The sequence below is a fragment of the Panonychus citri genome, unplaced genomic scaffold (assembly GCF_014898815.1).
Source record: "Panonychus citri isolate SS breed McGregor unplaced genomic scaffold, ASM1489881v1 Contig00141, whole genome shotgun sequence".
Taxonomy (NCBI): domain Eukaryota; kingdom Metazoa; phylum Arthropoda; class Arachnida; order Trombidiformes; family Tetranychidae; genus Panonychus; species Panonychus citri.
Genome location: NW_026515546.1, coordinates 3,390,906 through 3,413,256, shown reverse-complemented (window position 1 = coordinate 3,413,256; position 22,351 = coordinate 3,390,906). Strand labels below are relative to the sequence as shown.

The 22,351-nt window shown below is 30.8% G+C and overlaps 6 protein-coding genes across 9 annotated transcripts; 5 read left to right on the top strand and 1 right to left on the bottom strand.

Annotated features, from left to right (window-relative positions):
• The first annotated feature begins 40 nt into the window (after positions 1 to 40).
• On the top strand, positions 41 to 2,341 carry LOC128395582 (sin3 histone deacetylase corepressor complex component SDS3-like). Its single transcript, XM_053356028.1, has 7 exons — positions 41 to 197; positions 361 to 439; positions 525 to 690; positions 783 to 1,101; positions 1,389 to 1,555; positions 1,649 to 2,008; positions 2,081 to 2,341. Exons 1-6 carry the CDS (start codon positions 125 to 127, stop codon positions 1,739 to 1,741), a joined length of 897 nt encoding a protein of 298 aa, XP_053212003.1. The 5' UTR covers positions 41 to 124; the 3' UTR covers positions 1,742 to 2,008; positions 2,081 to 2,341.
• Positions 2,342 to 2,495: 154 nt separating this feature from the next.
• On the top strand, positions 2,496 to 5,274 carry LOC128395581 (E3 ubiquitin-protein ligase MGRN1-like). Its single transcript, XM_053356027.1, has 2 exons — positions 2,496 to 4,853; positions 4,926 to 5,274. The coding sequence occupies exon 1, from the start codon at positions 2,991 to 2,993 to the stop codon at positions 4,668 to 4,670; it is 1,680 nt and encodes a 559-aa protein (XP_053212002.1). The 5' UTR covers positions 2,496 to 2,990; the 3' UTR covers positions 4,671 to 4,853; positions 4,926 to 5,274.
• A 308-nt stretch (positions 5,275 to 5,582) lies between these two features.
• On the top strand, positions 5,583 to 9,797 carry LOC128395579 (probable E3 ubiquitin-protein ligase MGRN1). Its single transcript, XM_053356025.1, has one exon. The coding sequence runs from the start codon at positions 6,726 to 6,728 to the stop codon at positions 9,360 to 9,362; it is 2,637 nt and encodes an 878-aa protein (XP_053212000.1). The 5' UTR covers positions 5,583 to 6,725; the 3' UTR covers positions 9,363 to 9,797.
• Positions 9,798 to 10,376: 579 nt separating this feature from the next.
• On the bottom strand, positions 10,377 to 14,033 carry LOC128395583 (ubiquitin-conjugating enzyme E2 W-like). 4 transcript variants are annotated; one of them, XM_053356031.1, is made up of 5 exons: positions 13,849 to 14,033; positions 12,915 to 13,146; positions 12,432 to 12,571; positions 11,967 to 12,191; positions 10,377 to 10,535 (listed from the first exon to the last, which is right to left on the bottom strand). In XM_053356031.1, exons 3-5 carry the CDS (start codon positions 12,554 to 12,556, stop codon positions 10,412 to 10,414), a joined length of 474 nt encoding a protein of 157 aa, XP_053212006.1. In that variant the 5' UTR covers positions 12,557 to 12,571; positions 12,915 to 13,146; positions 13,849 to 14,033; the 3' UTR covers positions 10,377 to 10,411. The 4 variants fall into 4 exon arrangements, with proteins under 4 accessions (XP_053212006.1, XP_053212004.1, XP_053212007.1 ...); XM_053356029.1 differs by lacking the exon at positions 13,849 to 14,033 and adding an exon at positions 13,253 to 13,490; XM_053356032.1 differs by lacking the exon at positions 13,849 to 14,033 and adding an exon at positions 13,253 to 13,489 and having other exon boundaries at positions 12,432 to 12,523.
• A 226-nt stretch (positions 14,034 to 14,259) lies between these two features.
• LOC128395580 (uncharacterized) lies at positions 14,260 to 17,097 on the top strand. Its single transcript, XM_053356026.1, has 2 exons — positions 14,260 to 14,625; positions 14,782 to 17,097. Exon 2 carries the CDS (start codon positions 14,883 to 14,885, stop codon positions 16,566 to 16,568), a length of 1,686 nt encoding a protein of 561 aa, XP_053212001.1. The 5' UTR covers positions 14,260 to 14,625; positions 14,782 to 14,882; the 3' UTR covers positions 16,569 to 17,097.
• Positions 17,098 to 19,675: 2,578 nt separating this feature from the next.
• Positions 19,676 to 21,713, top strand: LOC128395064 (uncharacterized). The gene is made up of 6 exons (XM_053355446.1): positions 19,676 to 20,018; positions 20,126 to 20,173; positions 20,627 to 20,668; positions 21,025 to 21,045; positions 21,180 to 21,242; positions 21,312 to 21,713. The coding sequence occupies exons 1-6, from the start codon at positions 19,935 to 19,937 to the stop codon at positions 21,387 to 21,389; spliced, it is 336 nt and encodes a 111-aa protein (XP_053211421.1). The 5' UTR covers positions 19,676 to 19,934; the 3' UTR covers positions 21,390 to 21,713.
• The last annotated feature ends 638 nt before the right edge of the window (positions 21,714 to 22,351 follow it).

The window sequence follows — 22,351 nt, the reverse complement described above, 5'->3', positions numbered from 1 at the left end:
GGTGTCAAGAAAATTTAACTCATTCTGGTTTCCATTTTTGTTTTTTTTTTGTCAATTTTATTTTCTTGTTCAAATTGTTTGTTGTTGATTTTAATCTGGTTTGTGTGGTGAGTTAATAGTGAAAATGTCGGAATTTGATTACGACGATGATGAGAGTAATGATCGACCAGAGCATGAGGAACATGATTCAGATGAAGGTAAGTTTAATTGTCTTTTAATTGATGAAAGATGATAATTGTCCAGGTAGTTACTCATCTCTACTTATGTTTACCTTTTCTGTTGGATTTTTGGGTTTGGATTTTTACTTTTTCAATTGTTTTAATTGTGATGTTAATTTTTTGGTTTTTTACTATTCAACAGATACCGAAGATGCTTCAGAAACTGAGGTTGCAGCTGATATGGAAAGATATGACGGTGATTATCTTGAAATTAAGGAACAGTAAGTAATCAGTTGATCTGACATAATGTTATGGGTTTTGATGTTAATTGAGAGTTTTAATTGTTGATTTTCGCTTTTCTTTTAGGTCAGATATTCTTCACAGAATGTACCAGGATAAATTGGCAAGTCTTAAGGAACAATTGAAACAATTAGAAGATGGAACTCATCCTGATTATATTAAGAGACTTGAGAAGTATGAACAAGAATATGATGATAGATTAATTTTAAATGAAGCTTTTTTAGATTATGAGGTAAGTGGTTTTGTTTTGTTTTTCTATTCTATTGGTTGATTAGAATATTCAGTTTTCTAAATGTTTTCATTTCTATTTTGTTCATTTTGTAGACAGAAAGAGCTGAGAAAGAATTTATAAGTGAACAAAGAGCAGCTCTAAGGGATTTTGAAGAGCGAAAAGTTGAATTGGAAGAGACTCTGATTGCCGATTTAGAAGAGAAGAAAAAAATAGCTGAAGCAGAGAGACTTAATCTAGAACTTGCTTCTGATTCAGTGGAACACAAGCCAACAGTTACCCGGAAATTAAGGAGAAGACCAAATGATCCAACACCAGCACCAGAGAAAAGAAAACGAGGCTCACCTGCACAATTGAATTGTCTCCTGGAAGAAAATTTAATCATCGAAGATCTGAGAGCCATCAATAGACCAGGTATTAATCCGATAAGATTCGTTAACAAGTAACTTCACATCTTTTCCAGTCTCAGTGTTTTTCTTTCAAAGTCAACACCTAATGAGCAAAGAACGAGAGTGAAAGGTATAGAGAGAAAGGGAGAGTGAAAAAGTGAAAGAAAGAGAGAGAGAGAGAGAGAGAGAAGGAAAAAAAGTTCTAAAAGAAGAAAAAAAAGTTGAAATCTATCGAGAAAAAACACCAAATCCTCTTCGAATGTAATTCAAATCCCTTCGCTTTTGTCTCTTTCCTGTTGTTTAATCGAACAGCCGAAGAACATTCTGATGCCCAAGAATCCGATACAATTGACGTTCGTATCGAAGATGGTAAATTATATTATGAGAGAAAATGGTTCCATCGGGGTCAATTTGTTTCCCTGAGAACCCAAGAAAACACAGAGACCAGTGGAACCCTCGCATCGATATCATTTACTGAGGTTAGTTAAAATCGAAACGAACCAAGAAGAAAAACAAAAAATCTATTCTAATCACTTGATCTATTTATTGATATTTTCCCTTGTTCCTTTCAGATTTGGGTTAAAAAGTCCGATAATTCAAGATTTCGTGTATCATTATCACAATTACAACGAGGCAAATACTCAATTCACAAAAGATCCTCATAAAATTGATTAACATAATTAATCTTGACCATTTATTTTCACAATTCCCAAGAATCAACTAACCGAGTGCCTTATACACACTTGATCATCTTAATCATATAATAATCATAATCATCAACACCATCATCGTCATCATCAATCCCTCGCACAATCGGCTACTAATTTGAGGAGAAAACCCAATATAAAGAGAGACAATTAAATTTGTCAAACGAAAAACAAACAAATCATAATTTACTTTGATTTACGTTTATTTAGTCAAACAAAACAAAGGTAAAAATTGGGTGTAAACAACAATTTAACAATAATTAACACCTATATATATATACCTGTTATCTAATCTAGAGACCTTGTTAAAGAAAAAGCTAAATTACTCAAACGGAATCAATTTAAAAAGGCGATCAACTAATCAACGTGAAAAGATTGGCCCAGAAAAATTAACAAACAAATCGTATTAATCAACACCCGAAAATCAATGAGAAGTATAATTATAATGTATTCTTTCAATTAAATACATATATATATATCTATATCTAAATTGATATCAACTGCATAATGTACCATAAACCAATCGTAATGACGTTAAATTGCCAAGTGATTAACTGATTATCATTTAATTGTCGCCAATTTATTAGCCTGAAGGCCGCTGACAGCTCCATCTATTGCATCACAATAATCTAAGTGAAAATCTGTTTAGTGAAACAAAATTTTGTTGGTCAATTGAAACGATTGATTAACAAGTTGATTAGATTTATACTTATGATTAGTTTGATTGTTTTCTTTATTTAGTGTTAACATTTACCTCTTTTATTGTTGATCAAAGTGTTCCAATTAAAGTAATTAGAATTAAATTCTACTTAAAATTGTAAGGTTAAATTCTAACCTAGAAAGAGTTATCACTTTGTTCCTTGTCATCGTCACCATTCATTTTCTTTTCTCTTTTTTTCCTCCTACATTTTTCTTATTATTTTCTATTCTAAATTTGTTTTTTTCTTTCGCAATTTGTCTGGTTTTTCTTTTAAAGTGATTCTTTTGCAATTGTTTAATTCTATTTGGTGGTTAATCAAAAATTGATCTGTGATCCGAAATTTGGTTCTTCTTTTTATATACCAGTGTGATTGTTTTCTCCTTCTTCTTCTTGTTTGTTTGTTTTTTCTTCTTCTGATTGATTTTTCTATTTTGTTCTATTCTCTTCCTTTTTGAAGTTTATTTGATTTTTTTCTCTTGGAATTTTTACTTTCGTGATGATTAACCGATGGGTAATATCTTATATCGAACGAGAGATGACGAGGTAGAAGAAGAATCAGTTAACCAGTCATCAACTATCCATAAACACCATGGATACATTTACCCACCTAAGACAGGTTTCTATTTTGGAAGTAGCTTCTTTATGGGCGGTGAAAAATTTGAAACAGGTACACCGGAAACTTACCTGTTCGGTGACAACTCAGATCTTAATTTTTTAGGCCCTAAATTGATGCCATTTCCTTACCTGGCACCATTACCAGATGAACCGACCCGATCACTTCGGGTATTAGTCAACATCCGTAAGGAGACCCTACGATTAGTCAAAATTCCGACAGCTACAAATGAGGTTGACATATCTTCTGAAACAATTGAAATTAATCCTAAACCAGCCAAAGTAAATTGTAGCTCTACAATTACAGATTATAACAGTGATTGTAATAAAATCTTCAACAAAAGACTAGAAAGTAATGGATTAACTGGAAAGATTCATTCAGATGATCATGAACTGAAAGAGTTTCCAACTTCATCTACATCAACTGCCGCTTTAACAACCATATCTTTATCATCACAACAAGAATCATCAATCTCAATTGTATCTTCATCATCTTCACCATCATCATCATCTTTAGATTTATCACCCGATCAATTGTATACAATTGAGTTTACCTTTGATTCGGATGTTAAATGTTCTGTAACAATTTATTACCTTGCAGTTGAAGAATCAACTCCAAGTGGTAATATTTATGTCCCTCGAGATCCGACCTACAAAACGGCCACTTACCATTATCCCATAGGCGCTGGTCAAATTTTCTCACAACCATCACTTATCTTTAATCCAACTTTATTCAATGAAGATGACCTTTTGTATCGAGCTATCGATGAATTTGGTAATTTTGATCCAACTGTACCTTTTCCCGTTGTAATACAGTTAAATGCTGAAGAAGGATCTGAACCTCGACAATCACATTCACTAATTGCGACAGTTGAAAGAAACAATGAGAAACAATTTTACATAAAACCCTTTAAACAGAAAATAATCATCGATGGACTTGCTTATCTAATTCAAGAAGTTTATGGAATTGAGAATAAGAATCCAATCCATTCATCTACTGGTAATGGAGGAAAAGCTTCATTTTATTCATCGGATGAAGATATTGAAGATAATGGATCAGAATGTGTTATTTGTATGTCCGAATCGAGGGACACTCTGATTTTGCCTTGTCGTCATTTGTGCCTTTGTAATGCTTGTGCTGATTCACTTCGTTATCAGGCCAACAATTGTCCCATTTGTCGATCACCGTTTCGAGCCTTGTTACGATTCCGAGCCATTCGTAAGGTCACTAATAATACTCACGGTTCAACCAACACCAAAGTAATTGTCACTCAACCAGCAATCGAACCTTCAAAACCCTCATCGTCATCATCTAAAAACAAACTCAGATCCACTCGTTCAACACCATCATCACGTCCCAATACAACAATACCCAATAATAATAATGCCACTTCGGGAAGTACCAATAGTTCAAAAAGTGAACCACCTCCAGGTTATGAGCCAGTACCATTGATCGAAGCGCTTAATGGTCCAGCTCAATCATCTTCATCCCGTCCCGATGAATCAAATCATCATGGTTTTCAGAGTAGCTTTGACGATGAAGATGCTGTTCGAGTTTCATTGAGCGACAGTTGAGTAATCGCTTCGGTGCCCAAGAAATACTCAAACTGTTCAAAAATTCACATCGAGAATATTAAATTATTATTAATATATGAGAGAGAGAAAAAAGTTTCGATATAATTACTTTTTTTCTCTTGAATATTCAAGACAATTGAGATTTAATCTAATAAGATATTCTCATTAATGCAATACACTAAGGTAGGAACAATTTACTGACTAAAATCTGTTCTAATTCTAATCATTTATCTTCAATTTTCATTTAATTTTCAGATCTGATGACCAAAAATTTCGTGTGTCGTTTATTGTAACAGTTACAATGAGGAAGATAATTACTCTTAACTTACGATCTTCATAAATGTAAATTTTATCAAACAATTTGTACATTAATCATTGAGAAAAAAAGTAGTGCCTTATAATACACAATTTAACCACATCTCACATCACGTTGATTGGAAATCCTTAATCACTTGTCCAACAATTGAAATTATTACAAACAAACCAAAAAAAAACGCAAATCAAGTAACATCGATAAATTGTTTCTATTATTGTTGTTGTTGTTGTTTAACATCATCAACTTTACTCTCACAATTAAAATTAAAACTACAATTGATATTCCAAATTTACATTCATCACCTTATTGATTTAATTCCAAATGATTAACTTTCTCATTCATCACCAAAACAATTAAAACAAAGCAAATCAACTAACTCAAAACACTTTCAACAAAAACTCCAACAAATCACAACACAAAAAGACTCGTTTCCAATTAAACTGATAGTAAACCATTTTCTCACTTAATTGTCCTTCTAACCTAATCAGTTAATCACTAATTAAGATGCGATCAAATTGTAATTAAGTTTGATTGAGTTCGAACGCAGCTCCATCTGTTGTCTCATGTTGACACTAATCGAAGGCCTGAAATTTGTTGGCTCAATTTAAAGATTCAAGTGACTTTGACTTGTGATTAATTGATTGTGTTTCTTACTTTGATTTTAATTAGTGATAATCAGTTGATTAGTTAAGTGTTCAATAATCACCGAATACTTATTTGGTATTTGGCAAGAGAACTTTAAATACTTGAATAGTTTAAATTGTTTATCAAGAAAAATTATTCTCTCGCTTTTGTTTACATATAAAAATTTTGCTTCTATTGATAAAAAGACTTAATCATTTTCATTTGATTATCATTTGTTTCTTGCATTAATTCAGTACTTTATTAATCATATTTAATCCTGATTAATCATCTTATCATCATCGTTGGTCTCAAATTGTGATTGTTTCTTTTTTTTCTAAACTTGATCTTTATTTCTATCAATTATTTCCTTCCAAGTGAATAATATTTTTACCTATTGTCACCTTTGAACCTTCATCAACATCGACATTTAAAATCACTTTTTCTTCATCATCTTATCATCATCATTATTTAACTTATCATCTTTACTTCCCTTCTTCTTATCTTCTTTAACTTATAAAGCCTGAGCTTTTTTATTATTATATTCTTCTTGATTAATCTTGTCTTAAAGACAACTCATCATCTTTTTTTCCTTTTTCTCTAAATCTCATAAATTCTATTCTCTTCTTTAATTTTCCTTCTATTCTCTTTTATCGAAAGAGAGAAATCAACATCACAAAAGATCAACATCATCAGAATCATAATCAACTTTAATTATTAACCAGTTGTTTCTAATTCTTCTCATCAATCCTGTTTTATGTTCATCAACAACAGTTATTACCAATACACTCAACATACTCACTCTCTCGTTCTCTCTCTCTCTCTCTCTCTCATTTATACATCTCTTCTCAAACCGAATCTAAATAATCAATCAAGAATCTGTTTCTGTATTTATGTCACTGGTTCATGTTTCATCATGTTGATTGGCCTAATTCATTTACAGTTTCCAAGTCTAAGTAAATATGAAACAATTTAATTTGCTAAATAGACAAAATTTATCATCATCATCACAAGAACATTAAATATTCAAGCGAAGCCTACGTTTTTCCTTGGTATATTTATTTCATCATATCTAAATTTTTCTGTGAATTTTGGTTACATTTCGTGATGATTAACCGATGGGTAACATTTTGGATCGATCAAGAGATGAAGAGGTAGAAGAAGAATCAGTTGACCAGTCATCTACCCTCAATGGACACCATGGATACCTTTACCCACCTCGATCAGGTTTCTACTTTGGTAGTCACTTTATCATGGGTGTTGAAAAATTTGAAACAGGAACACCGGAAACTTACCTGTTCGGTGATAATATGGACCTTAATTTCCTAGGCCCTAAGCCGATACCTTTTCCCTACCTGGCACCATTACCCGATGAACCAACCCGATCTCTTCAAGCATTAGTTAATATTCGTAAAGAGACACTTCGATTAATCAAAATTCCAACAATAGCTAATGAATTTACTCAAGCCGATACATCTTCCAATATAATTACCACTTCCACCACTGCTCTTACCAATACCATAATCCCCACCAATTGTGGCAGCTCATCAACCATCAATAGTAATCAAATAACCTCCCATAGAAGACTAGCCAGTAATGGATCAATTAAACTAATTCCCACAGATTTTAATGAGGTGAAAACATTACCCTCATCATCTCTGTCAACTGCCGCTTTACCCACAACCTCTTCTTCATCATCACCACAAGAATCAACAAAATCCAATGCATCTTCAATGTCTTCATTAAACTCATCAACCAAACCAGCTCAAAACCAAGAAGAAACCAACCTTTTACTCACCTCATCCTCATCACCCACCGCAACAACAACAACAACATCCTCATCACCCGATCAATTGTATACAATTGAGTTTACCTTTGATTCGGATGTTAAATGTTCCGTAACAATTTATTACCTTGCAGTTGAAGAATCAACTCCAAGTGGTAATATTTATGTCCCTCGAGATCCGACCTACAAAACGGCCACTTACCATTATCCCATAGGCGCTGGTCAAATTTTCTCACAACCATCACTTATCTTTAATCCAACTTTATTCAATGAAGATGACCTTTTGTATCGAGCTATCGATGAATTTGGTAATTTTGATCCAACTGTACCTTTTCCCGTTGTAATACAGTTAAATGCTGAAGAAGGATCTGAACCTCGACAATCACATTCACTAATTGCGACAGTTGAAAGAAACAATGAGAAACAATTTTACATAAAACCCTTTAAACAGAAAATAATCATCGATGGACTTGCTTATCTAATTCAAGAAGTTTATGGAATTGAGAATAAGAATCCAATCCATTCATCTACTGGTAATGGAGGAAAAGCTTCATTTTATTCATCGGATGAAGATATTGAAGATAATGGATCAGAATGTGTTATTTGTATGTCCGAATCGAGGGACACTCTGATTTTGCCTTGTCGTCATCTGTGCCTTTGTAATGCTTGTGCTGATTCACTTCGTTATCAGGCCAACAATTGTCCCATTTGTCGATCACCGTTTCGAGCCTTGTTACAATTTCGAGCAGTTCGTAAGATCATCAATAATGCTCAAACTGTTACCAAATCAAATAAGAAAACGCTTGGTGTCATTCAACCAACAACCGAACCTTTAAATACCTCATCATCTTCATCAAATATCAATCATCAATCTAACCCTCCAACATCATCAGAACGTCCAATTGTTACTGTCACCATTACTTACAACAATTCTAATCAAACCAATAATAACATCACCGCCAATTCAACAACTACTAACGGAGGAGATACTAAAAGTGACATTCCATCGGGCTATGAGTCGATATCTTTAATTGAAGCTCTCAATGGTCCAACATTAATACATTCATCTTCATCTCGTCCTGGTGAATTTGGTGTTAACGCTTTTCACAGTAGTTTTGATGACGATGATATTGCCCCGTTGGCATCAATCGAAGCCACAACAAAATCGATTAGTGGTAGTAGTCAATCAATGGTTTTAACAAAAAGTTCTCGAGACATTGGAAGGCAATTCAACGAATCAACAAATAGTTCCAATACTAATAGCGATCAACATTCTTGGCGTCATCATCACATGAAACCATCATTTTCCTCTTTAGCTGATATAAGTTATTCGGTTCCATCATCATCATCTAGTCCTAAATTGGGTTATCGTTCCAAGTCAATATCTAAATCAAAACTGTTAATGATGGCAAATTCATCGATTGAAAGATCGGAAAGAAGAGGAAGTTCAAGTGAAAATAGAAAAGGAAAAAAAGAAAATGTAAAAAGCTCTGAATCACTTACTCTATGGTCTCAACATTGTTCCCCTGAAAGTAGTTACGAAGATCAAGAAAGGGTTAAATTACTTGATCAAGAAAATTATTCGCATCATAATCAACCTGAATATCATCATCATCATCATCCGGCCCAATCAAAATCACGGATCAAATCAATTGATTCTCCAACATCGATATACATTGAATCGACATGTTCACGATCTCGTCGTAACCTTCGAGAACGAGGAAGTGTTTGTAATGAATCAGAATTAAAGGCTCTTAATTCATCGTTATCTCGAGATTCATCTAATCAGCAATTAGATAGAGATTCAATCGACGGATTAGACATTAATTCAATTAATTTAACTTCTACCTCTTATCCAGATCTTTTTCTACAAGATGGAGTCGATGAGCAAAGATTCATGGACGAAACTGATATGCTAAGTGTTTCCACCCTGGACTCGGTTCCAAATGAAACTTTCCCGACGAAATGATAATTTCAATTTCCGTTATAATTTTTTTTCTCCACAAATTGTTACAATGATTATCCATCTTCGTTATCAATAACAAGAAGTGGTTAATTTAAAATCTTATATAATTAATTTTTCTATTTTCTTTCTTTATTACTTCGTCATTTTCTTTGCTTTTTCTCTCCCTCTCTTGAAAAACTCTCTGTCTCTTTCAATCCTTTTTTTTAATTGTCATTTTACAGATTTTTAGATTAATCAAAAGCCGAATCATATTTTCCTTGAGGGGAAAAAGTTCAAGAAACAAACCCAGAAAATGGATTACAAATGAAAACAACATGAAAGTTTTGGTGACAAAAATTGCGAATTCAATATAAACCAGAGAAAGAGAGAGGAAAAAGTTGCCTGTGCCATGTTAATTGTTTCTATCGATTATTAACAAAATTAAGATTATCATCATTATATTATCTTGATACGGATTATTTCTTGTTTATTATAACGGGATCTTCATTTTATTTGATGTATTTTAATCTGTCGTTAGATGTTTTTTTTTTTTTAACGGCGATGATAATTACGATGTTATTTTGATAGAGATGGTTAATGATAATTAGTAATATTTTTTTTCTTGTTGATTATTTTGATGATAATGACGAAAATGGTGATTTCAATACAATCCACAGAAAAGAAATAGTTTTCAATTCCTTTTCTCAACTGTTTTGTTGATTGGTGATAATTAATTAATGAAGTCTATGTGTCGGTGTGTGTGTATGTGTGTGTTTGTGTATATTTATGTATGTGAGCTTATCAAGTTACTTGTCTTTCAAATTTTTACTCGTTAATTGTTAACAAATAATATGTTCCTCATTATAATTGCTTTTAATTCCAATCCAAATTTAATTATCAATCTGCTTAAGCCATTTGATTGACAGTTAGGGTGAAAATTTGAGATGTTGGTGTTGAAAAATTTGATTTTCACGCAAAGAACACAAATTACACATATTTGTCCATCTACAAGTGTAAATGATTGGGGTAATTGATTAGTTAATTGTTTGCAAGATTTTAATCAATTATATTTCCTAAACTTTCTCATCATGATACCACCATTTTGTTTTCTTTGGATTTTTACTGCAAGTTTTAACATACAACGAATTATCCGGAGGCCTCTTTTTTTCCGTGCAACTTGAAAGCATAGAGACGATACTGTTATGTGTGAAAGAGAGAGAGAGAGAAAAACAAAAAGATAATTAAATTACATTAACATCAATGAGATGAAGCAATAAATTATATGTCTAATTAACGAGAGGGAAAATTAGTATTTAACTTCAGTGATAATCAGATAGCAAATCAAATCAATATGTTTCACAGAGATGTACTAGTTTTTTTTTTTTTGATAATGACGATGTTTTTTAACTTGATCAGTATAACAATTAGTAAAATGATACAAAAAAAAATTAATTGCTTAAAATGAATATGATAAAACAGAGGGAGAAACATGGCATCAATAAGTGTTAAATAACAATTAATTAGCAGGTTAGTCTGATAATATATTATTACTTAAGAAAAATGAATTAGTTGGCTAATAAAATTATGTTATTTATAATTTAGTTAATAATAGTTAACAACAAACGGTCGTGATTTGTTTTCTATTAATTTTGGACAGTTGATTGTTAATATTATTGCTTTGTCGATGTAACATTTTGATAACTAGCAAGACAATCAAATCGGATTCTGTATATTTATTATACAAAGAGAGGGAAAAGTGAAGACCCTGGTAACAGAAATAAAAACGAATAGGGAGAAAAATGAGAGAGAGAGAGAGATAATATTTTGAATATTAACTAACACATCTAGAGAAATCTAATAGCGTAGAGAAAAAAAAACAACTGATCTAACAAAAGAATGAAAGGTTTACGATGAAACAATCGATTATTTCGGTTAAACATGATGATGATAAAAAGAAATGGGAGAGAAAAATGTTTGCAATAATGAAAATAATAGAAAGTGAACTGAAAATCGATAAAATTAAAGCTTTGGAAATGTTCATGATCATCATGCTCAGGATTCAGTGAACATCAGGAAAGAAAAAGCAAACACAAGAAGAAAAAAAAATCAACCGGTTATTTGATAGATTGATAATAATGACTTTTGGGAAACATTGGAACACAAATATACTGACATAATTATGATGTAAATTAAGAAACAACAATTATGGCAAAATGGGAGTATTTCATTTGTTGGGAATAACAAATTGTGTCGCTAATAAGATTGGAGAAGAAAAAAAAATGAGAAAATAATAATTGTGAAAATGATAAGGAGTTGGAGATAAAATGTCAAGATTTTTGACTAATGACAATCAATAGAGCTGATTGTATTGATCAATTACGTTGGAATCATTATCACCATCAAGGATAATCTTAAAAATGAAAAAAAAATATTGATATAAAGATGGAAGATAGGAAATCACTAACAAAGAGTTGGATACAATAACAACATCAGCTGTGATTTTGATTGATCTGATTATCCGAACAGAAATTATCAATAGTATACACACACACAGTAGCAAAACAGAGGGAGGGAGGGGGGAGAGAGAGAGAGAGAATTGGGTGAGGTAATTTAAAGATGACCACCAACCTGAGACAAACAGATTGAACTGAAAGAGCTGGAGACCAATCCTCGGTCAGAATGGAGAGACAAATGTGCCCATTACTATATACATGAGGGTGAATTGGGATATTGGAACCAATGAAAGTAACTTCTGGTGAATCGAAAGGATATTTAGAACTAAATTTAAATTGTAATTGAAATTTTTCGCCTTCATAGAGAGTCCCAGAAGCTCCTTCCATATCAACCGTCCATCTAAACAGTTTTCAGTTAAGGTCCAAATGTAGGTTGTTGTTGTTGTTGTTATTGTTGATTCAATTGTCCAATGATAATTGAAGGTTTTTAGGTTTTGTTGATAACAGTAGAAATGGTAAATAGACAATGGAGAAGGTGAACAATTAACAATGAATCAGGAAGAATTGTAAAAAAAAGAGAAAGATATGATTAGAATAAAATATCAAGAGATATGATTTAACAATAAAAGGATTTACTCACTGTGTTAAGCTTGATCCAATACTATTTTGATTAATACTAACTCCTGGTGGTGGTTCAGTTTGAATTGATTTTAATTCTCTCTGTAATCTTTTCTGTAATAGATTATTATAATAAATGTTGGTCATGTCATTGAATTAAAACTGAATGATAATAGGAGAAATATTGACAATTAATTAGGTAGAACGTGGACAAAAAAGGAGAACCACAAACAATAAGATAGAGATAGAGAAAAATTTTAAGGAGAGACGAAGAGAGAGAGAGAGAGAGAGAGAGGGGAGGGAGAGAGAAAGAAAGAAAGAGAGCAAAAAGGAGAGGTAGGAAGAGAATGTATATTTTTGTATATGGCAACGTTGAGAGAGGAAAATGATTAAGGTGGTTGATTATGTGTATTGTTATGATTAATTTAAAAGGATGAATATATTAGAGTAGTGGAAGAGGGAGATTGAAAAATGAGGAAATGTAAACAATTCAATGATCCATTACCTGCATCGAAGCCATTTTTCAATTAAATTTTAAGGCATAATATGTTGTCTATAATCGTCAAGTAAATGTAACAATTGTTTCTTGATTGGTTTGTTGATTAAGTATTTATACTAAATATATAAATTGAAATCACTAATCATGAAAATCTGTAGATGTCACCAAAAATGATTATGTCACCAGTTGAAGATTGAAAATTGATAGGCCAGTGAGACGAAAACAAAAATGGTGCTTTCTGTTGGAGAGAAAATAACAAATAAATAAGATTAGTTGGATTAGATTAAAAGATAAACTAAAATATTAATAGAAAAAAAAAAATTAGAAATAGAAATACTTATCACCTTGGTATTAAAATGAACACATTACAAGTTACTAAGTGAATGGAAATGTAATTTAAACGATTAACTTTGTAGAGTTTGATAATTCATGTGTAGTTTCAATATGTCAACTATTAGGAGATTAACTGTTGTACTATTGTTTTATCTTATCACCAGAAGAATAGAATTCTAATCAATAGAATAAAAATAAAGTCTAAATTATTACTGAGAAATTATGAAAATGCGCATCTAAATTCTAGAGAAATGGTGACTTTTAATGAAGAGAAACCCCAAGCCAGTTGGAAAAGAAATAATTTGATAAATGCTCGGCGGCGGCTATGAATTGATCTCGATTTTTCTTTTCTATTAATCTATCAACTCAATAACTGTAATAGTAATTAAGATTATTCTTCTCTTATTATCAGTGAAAAATAATCAAGTTTACATCAAGAAAAACATCATAATATTCAAACAATAGAGATTAAATATATGGAACAACATATTGAACATATCATAATTAAGTCTAATTAATTGAAATGAGCTACCTAATGTTCATGTTCATTTCGATAACAATCAACTGATTCGCAAGATGAACAGAATCAATTTCAACATAAACTTACCTTTAATTTAGTAGAATTAGGTAATCACACAATCACTTTATTTCTTATATGAAACCAGAAAAATCGATGAAAAAAAACAAGAATAAAAGTCTTTTTACAATATGTAGATGATTGACGAAAGTTCCAAAAAAAGCTGATAATCACGAATTAAACAGTAAAAAAATTCAACAACTAATCTTAATTGTCTATTAATTAGAAGTACAATTGAAAGAAATTGTTTACAATTAAGAAAAGCAAAGAAAAGAAAAAAAAATTATTCTTTTTGGTTACATAACATTTTCGACACCAGATGTCGCCCTAAGTTAGAACAAAATTAAAAAAGAAAATCAAAAAATCAAAAATCTTATTCAACAATCAATTGATTTCCAATCAATTATCAATCTTTTGGCAAATTACATTGTATTTATCCTATCAATCTGAATTAATGAAAGATGTCCAGAGATTAATATGTAAGCTTAATTGTTGATAATCAAGTTGTTAATGTTTTTGAAGTAATTTTGACTCTTTGGTTGATAGTTTTGATTTTAATTAACTAATTGATTTGTTCATCTGTTCAATTGATTACATCTAGTAAATCAAACAATTGATGAATCATCAGTACCTGTGATATCACTGGAAAATTGTCCTTCACCTTTGTACACAATTGATTAAACAAAGTTTGATTGTCTTGTGGGTTGATTATCACTCCAAATGATTACGAATCTGATTTACATGATCAACTAAATTGTTCATGTTGGAATAATGAACAAAATTTAAATTTCTATCATCAAATTGAAGGTTATCTCCAGTTAATTATTCCATGTATATTCACCTGATATCATCTTCCTTTATAAAGATAAAATCTCATTTGAATATCTTTTCATTTCGTCTCTTCACCAATCGATAAATATTATTTTCTTTATTCTAATTTGATAACCTTTTGTTAATTTACAGGTCAAAGTGTCTTTTTACATTGTTCAATTCAACAGATTTCGAATTCTGATCACAGGATAAAGAAAGAATCAGGTGAGAAGAGGAAAAGGAAATCGGTCACCATGAGATCCAAAAATTGGTCTTCAATTACTTTGATTACAATTTGTGCTGTTATTTCATCGGTAAATTGTTCCCATCTCCATGATCGTCTTAGTTCACGAGGCAAGTCAACAATCAAACAGGACGATGATCAGTTTGACACTGATTTGATGCCGGCCAATTTTGTCCCAGAGCCATTGTTACCCATAGATGAAGAGGACAATTTTGAAGATATCGGTCAATTCAATAAGGAAAAACTCAGTAAAATCAATGGTCAAGATAAGAATGACCCTTTTAACATTTACATTGGAAATGTTTACGATTCCATTCCAGAAGCGACAAATATTTTTGATGTTTTACGATTGAATTCTGAATTGCCATCCGAGGATTCCGACGATAACACATCATCCGAACTATTGATTCCAGTATTGATGGATAATGATGATGAAGAAGATGCTGATGATGCTGCTTCCTCAGAGACGAAATTAAAACTGACTAAGATTTCATTGGATAACAAACATTCAAATAAAAGTAAGCCAGGTAAAGATCATGATAGAAAACATTTAATCGGGAAATTGAGCTCAGTTAACGTTACAACATCGACAACATCGACTACTTCGGGTTCTAAAGATAAAACAACCGTAAGTCCAGTTGAGTCTAAAGAGGAAATTGATGAGGATGAAATCGATGATGATGATGAAGCTGAAACGCCGAAATCTACAACTAGATCAAGTAAATCGAAACACTTTACTAATCCGTTATCTAAGTGGTGGTCCAAAATCAAGCCAACGACACCAAGTCCCAAGCACAAGAGCAAAGATAAAACGACAGTAAGTGACTCTGACAAAGATAAAACTAGTACCAAAGTTCACGAGGAAGATGATGATGAAGACGAAGATGATTCTAATTCAGATTCCTCATCCCATTCGACAACTTCGTCTCCAGCCACATCTACATCACATTCAAGTACACACTCTTCTCATAAAGATAAATCGACATCTACGATAACCAAAGGCTCTAAATCACACAAATCTTCAACAACCGCACCAACAACCGACCACTCAACTAAATCTCATTCGAAATCACAAGAATCAACAACAACAGACAAGTCTTCTTCTTTAACAACTACACCGAAACACTCAAAGTCCACGACCACACTAGCATCAAACGATAAAACAACCGATAAACCCAAAGAAGATATTAAGGAAGATGATGAGAAAAACGATGAACCAGCAATCGGATCTTTCTTAGGTCCCTTGGATCTAGAAAATGACCTAGAGAAAGATGAACACGACGAGCACCCAAAACACAAACACCATAAACACCACAAACACGACGAAAAGGCCACAACCCCAATGTCGACAACATCATCAACTTCATCGAAACTCGAGGAAAAACATTCCCATAGACATCACACAACAGCCACGACCTCAGATGAAACCGATAAATCAACAATCAAAGAATCAGAAATCGACAGCAAAACCAAATCAACCACAGAATCAAAGAGTGGCCATAGTTTTCCATTGATTTCTGTCACTCGATCAAAGACTAAATCAACAGAATCGACAACACCAATACCCTCATCAACAAAGTTCACCAAAGGTCATAAAACCACCAAGCATTCAGCAACTACACCAGAATCTGAACCATCAACAACTCCGATTCCGACTCCTCGTCCTTACGATTGGAATCCTGATATTTTCCCATAATTAATCAATCGATGAGACAAATTTTTATTTCAATTCTATGCTGATTTTTTAGTCTAATTAGGACAATCAACTTATACGAAATAAACTGGATAATCATTAATCTCTCAACAATTAACCATAAAAAATCAATTGCTCGCAAGAATCAAAGATTTTCATGTTAATATTTTGTACCTCTCCAATTGAGATTACAATTTAGAGCTAATTGTTACAATTTAAAATCCAAAAACATGAACAATTTATATTTTTAGTGTCAAGGCTACACTTTTTGTCTCAAGCCAAACCAATTAACTAATTGTAATACTGTATATATAAATTACGTGTATGATTACAATCAATGTAACTGTAATCAAAGACTTTGGAAGTCAATTATTATTTAATAATTAAATTACCAAATGATAGTTGAAATTAATTTAAACCTCATCAAATTGAACAAGGTTAAAAGATTTACCAAGTTAATATAATAACGATTAATTGTTACAATCATCAAATTAAAACAATTTGAATAAAAAGAAATTAAATTTAATTCCAATCAGATGATGATCAACATTGAAACTATTTAATTGTCATCAGTGATAATGTTTTACAATTTGATTTTAAATTGTTAACAAGTCTGCCCTTAGATTGAAGGATAACAATTTATTTGCATGATTAGTTAAATTACTTGATTAGATTGAAACAATTAACAATTTACTGTTTTCTTTTGGTTCAAAGATGAAAACAAAATGAAGGTTAATTAAGTCAATCAAGCTGATCAAATAATCAATTGTTGATCATCAAAATCGACCCCTAAATCTGATCAACATCTCATCAGAATTAGATTCAGATTGATTAAGACTAAATATCAAAATTACAATGAGAATGACTAAACTACTGGGTGACCAAATAATAACTTGTTCCCTCTCGATACCCTGTACCTTGATTGCTTTAGATGCAAATCAAAAATTAAGAATAAAGTTAAGAAAATTCTTCCATTCTTGTCATGTTTCTGATTCAATTCAATGTATTTACAGGGTACATGGCAGCAAATTGGATCAATCAATACTCGATTAATGAAATCAATCAAGAGTGAAAATTCAACAGTAGTTGATTGATTTGTTAGTACCTATGATTACAATTTATTCAAATGTAATTGTCTTATGGGTTGATTACGAATCTGATTTACATGATCAACTAAAATGTTCTTCTTGGAACAATTAACAAAGTTTAAATTTCTATCATCACAATGCTGGTTATCTACAGTTAACTATTCCATGTATTCACCTTTTGTCTTCATCTTCCTTGTTTTAAGGTGACATTTCGTACGAATACCTTTCATTTTGATTCTTAATCAATTGCTAATTAGTTTGATCTTCGCGTCTAATTAATGATTTTTTTTTCTTTACTGTTAATTTACAGGTGAAAAAGCGTTTTTTTAGATACTTGAAAGGTTCCAATTCCAAAGGATAAAGAAATCAAAGGAATCAAGAGAGGAAAAGGAAATCGTTCACCATGAGATCCAAGAGTCTGACAACATTTATATTGATTGCGACTTGTGTTGTTTTTTCATTGGTCGTTTGTGCTGTCATCATGGGCCGTAATATCCCAGGGGCACCCGAGCAATCAGGCGGCGTACCTGTCGTGATGGATATTGCATCAAATATCACTAGTGCATTATAGTTCATCAGTCTGTGGACAATTAACCCAATCAGCTAACTGGTTAAAAGATGTACCAAGTAATTTACTGACGATTAATTGTTATAATTATCGAATAGAAACAATTTGAATAAAAAGAAATTTAATTTAATTCCAATCAAATGATCATCAATATTGAAATTATTTAATTGTTAAAAAGTTTACTTGAAGTTTGAAGGGTAACGATTTATTTTCATGATTAGTTGAATTGTTTGTGTAGATTGAAACAATTAACTCTTAGATGTTTTCTTTTAGTTTGAGATGAAAGTCAAATCAAGGTTAATTAAGTTCATTAAGTTAATCAGACTGAGCAAATGATCAAATTTGTTGAAAATCATTTTTTAATAAATTGTTAATCATGTTTCCATTGTATTTACCAATGATACATGATTAATATTTACACTTAATTGTTATTGAGATAATTGGAAAGTACTTAACAATTAAAATGGGGAAAATCTAGTTAGTTAATTGAGTCAACAATCACCTTATTTAAAAGTGCTTAATAAAATTAACAAGGTGTTACAATTAGTGAACAATTTAGATACAATTAGTTATAAAGACACAAATGGAAACAATTTAACAAGAGTTTTTGTTAACAACATGATCATTTAACTATTAGATTGATTTTAAGAATAAGATAATCAAGTTAATTGTGAAGTTGTCTCATCACAATAGGAATGATTAACACAACTAACAATAAACTAACAACCGGTTAATTGTGTGTGAAAGTTAATTGTTAGTTGAAGACACAGAGAAAATGTTGATTATGGTCTATGATTTACTAATGATAATAAAATAATCAGAGAGAAAATGAAAGAATTAAAGTTTGTAACAATTAGTTAAATTGTTGGAAAATAAATTTAGTCAACTAGATTGTCCTTCTCTAAATAATAAATTAGGAAGGTAATCAACACAATTAAAATTGAAAGTTAATTCTAACCTCGAGTTAAATAACACAATGTTCAAAATTGAAGCAATGTGATTACAATCAGTTACTATTAGATGACAATTAACCACAATTAGCATTGTAAACCTTTGGTAATCAATTGGTTGACAGAATTATATTATTAATTGTTAACAATTAGACGTATATAGTTAGTTAAAAACGAGGCCACTGTTACCGAAGCTTTTAATTTACAACTTAACAATTAACACACGTTTTTTTATCAACACTCATTCATCTCGATCTTTTTTTAATCATCACAATTAACCATCATCATTGATCCATTCATTTGGATTATCAGGATAATTATAATCAAAAGTGGGTGGTTAATATAAGGTTGGATTGGGAGAGGGAAGTGGGAATGATTAAATTAATTGAGTAGTTAAGCCTTGGTGAAAAAAAAAGTTAATCGCTTTGTTAATTGTTGGATTTACAATCAAAGTTTTGGTTAATTGTTATTGCTGTTGGTTAACTCCTATTCCTTTACAATTAACCTTTCCCTTGATTACAATTTAATTCAGTTGGCTCACTTTTAGCTCTCTCCCTTACTTACTGGTCAATTTAAATAGTATATCAACAATTAAATTAACAATTTAATCTCAGTTGTAAGTTGATTGTGATTGTGATTGTGATTGACTAATCCTTTGGATTAATTTTGTATCGAGTTGTTATTTTAATTTTTATTGTCTTGTTGATATTTTCATGTTGATTGTTGGTTAATTGTCATCAGTGATTTGTGATTAACTTGCATCATGATGAGCTTTAAATTGTTAACTTTAATTGTCACCTTAATGGGAATAATTAGTTTTTCGGATGCTATTTTCTTCCCATCATTGGTAAGTTTTAATTGTCGATAAATTGATTATTATCTCAATTAATTATTTGGTTAATTTTGTGTCATTCAATTGATTTAATTGTTGGGATTTTAATTCTGTGTTTTCAGCAAAAAACTCAACAACTTTGTGTCAACTCGGATCAACCAAACATTAAGGTAAGAAATTAACTAAATGAACAATTTAATTGTTTCCTTTGTACAATTAATAGTCAGAATTTGTGATTTAATTGTTGACAGTTAAGTGTTCAAATATAAAATTAATTAAACTATCTAATTTGCTCATCAAGTGTTTTAATAGTTGATTAGTTGACTTACCTGTTAATTGTAAATAATGATTCAAAGCAATTATTTAATCAACCATGATAATGACATTAAACAATTAATAAATTGAGTATTTGAACTGATATTTAGCCCTTAATTGCAAACAATTAATCCTCTAAAACAACTGATCAGTAGGAGTTCACATGATATCAAACTAATAGAGACTTTAATTGTTAATCAGCTGATTGTGTTTGTATGAAAATTAAAGTTTTAATTTTTGTTCCAATTAAAAGTTTAACAAAGAACAATTAACTAATTAATGAACAATTAACTCAATTTAATCAACAGAGCACTTGTGTCATTTGTGATTCTCGTCGTTTCACCGATACGGTAAGTAGTTAATTTCAATTGACAATCAAATTTAATTGAAAGTAACATGTTAACAATTTAGAATTGAAGTTTAGACACCTTGCCCTAAATTAGTTAATCATTTTCATCGTAACAATTTAAATTGAATAGCAAAATTTACCTAAATTTGGAAACATCAACTAATTATAATCACAATGATTAACAATCAGTTTGCTAGAAAATTAACTAAATCATCCTAATTATGTTACTTTAAATTTGGTTGGAAAAAGTTTAATTCGAGAACGGAAATAATTCAATTCAATTATCCCTTTTATTGTGATTAATTGTCGTTGTAACAATTTAATTGTCATCCTGATTTCCATTGATTATCAATAAAGTCAAGACAATGCACTGGACAAGTAAGTATTTGATTGTATCGTTAATTATAACAATTAAGGTTCAATCGGCTTTGATTGTTTCTTTTGTGAAATTAAATTAAATGTTTGTTACATTTTCCTTTATTTAAATTGTTACAATTTACTAATTTTCTTAGGACAAGGTTCCTGATATAACTACTCAAGATCAAGCTTTATGTTTGATTAGCAGTTGCCTTCAGGTAAGTTACTAAATTAAATTGTCTCTCTCAAGATTAATCAACTAATTGTTAATTGTTTCATTCATGCAGCAAGTACCCAAACAACAGCGGAAAATTGTTCTTGGACGGAAAAGACGATCAACAATTAACACCAATGTGACTAATTAGTTAATCTGATTACTGGATTAATCAGAGATCCTCTTCATTTATTCATTCATCTTCATTTTCAGAGTTTATTGAACAACAATTAACTAATCTGATTGTAATTGTGAAACAATTATCCATCAATTTAGTGGCAATTGTAACACAGAACAAAAAATCAATCAAAAATCTAACTGATTATCTGTAGTAATTAATCATTGGAAACAATTTAGATTTTGTAATCAACATTTTTTATACAATTTAAATAACTCAATTAACGAATATTGTAACAATTAAACTGTTCAAATTACTAAATCATGAACTGAATTAAATAATCTGATCAAGTGAAATTCTGAATGGAAAAGTTTTTTTTTATATTTCGATTTGAATATTTGAATGGTCAAAATCGAGACTAATTATTATTAGAATCTTAATTGTTACTTGATCTTAATGAAAGTAATTAAATTGCTTGAAATCGTTGGAAAAGTTTCTGTGAAATTTAAATTGTTGATTTACTTTCAACGTTGAAATTTAAACACTTTAACCTTGCAGACTGAAAATTTGATTAGTTGATTGGGTTGAAAACGGTTGAATTTAATTACACTGATTAATTTGATAATAATAATAATCATCATCATGTTGATTACTTTAATCATCTTAATCATTATTGATCTGGGCAATTAAGGATTCACAGAATCATTAATCAGAATTGATCAATCAACGTTCACGTGATAAATTTTCAAATATTTAATTTTAATTAGTTTCTTTTTATTTATCATTTGATTAACTGATAATCAACTAATTGCTTATAAACTGATTGTTTATCCTCATCTTGAAAAATCAGCAAAAAAAAAAGTTAATTCAAACAACATTCAAATTGTAAACTGGATTGAGAAAAAGATGATCAACAATTAGAGTTAATTAATTAACCAAATCTTATAATCATGATTAAAAATTTTCCAGTCTATTTAATTGTGGGCACAAATCCA

Excerpts from the sequence above, each read along its gene's own strand:
- LOC128395582 (XM_053356028.1), top strand. The coding sequence starts at position 125 with ATGTCGGAATTTGATTACGACGATGATGAGAGTAATGATCGACCAGAG. Across the intron at positions 198-360 it reads GGAACATGATTCAGATGAAG|ATACCGAAGATGCTTCAGAA; the intron begins GTAAGTTTAATT and ends ACTATTCAACAG. Across the intron at positions 691-782 it reads AAGCTTTTTTAGATTATGAG|ACAGAAAGAGCTGAGAAAGA; the intron begins GTAAGTGGTTTT and ends TTCATTTTGTAG.
- LOC128395581 (XM_053356027.1), top strand. The coding sequence starts at position 2,991 with ATGGGTAATATCTTATATCGAACGAGAGATGACGAGGTAGAAGAAGAA.
- LOC128395579 (XM_053356025.1), top strand. The coding sequence starts at position 6,726 with ATGGGTAACATTTTGGATCGATCAAGAGATGAAGAGGTAGAAGAAGAA.
- LOC128395583 (XM_053356031.1), bottom strand. The coding sequence starts at position 12,556 with ATGACCAACATTTATTATAATAATCTATTACAGAAAAGATTACAGAGA. Across the intron at positions 12,192-12,431 it reads ATTGGATCAAGCTTAACACA|ATGGACGGTTGATATGGAAG; the intron begins GTGAGTAAATCC and ends AAAACTGTTTAG. Across the intron at positions 10,536-11,966 it reads GTTCAATCTGTTTGTCTCAG|TATCGTCTCTATGCTTTCAA; the intron begins GTTGGTGGTCAT and ends CACACATAACAG.
- LOC128395580 (XM_053356026.1), top strand. The coding sequence starts at position 14,883 with ATGAGATCCAAAAATTGGTCTTCAATTACTTTGATTACAATTTGTGCT.
- LOC128395064 (XM_053355446.1), top strand. The coding sequence starts at position 19,935 with ATGATGAGCTTTAAATTGTTAACTTTAATTGTCACCTTAATGGGAATA. Across the intron at positions 20,174-20,626 it reads CGGATCAACCAAACATTAAG|AGCACTTGTGTCATTTGTGA; the intron begins GTAAGAAATTAA and ends TTTAATCAACAG. Across the intron at positions 21,046-21,179 it reads CAAGACAATGCACTGGACAA|GACAAGGTTCCTGATATAAC; the intron begins GTAAGTATTTGA and ends TAATTTTCTTAG.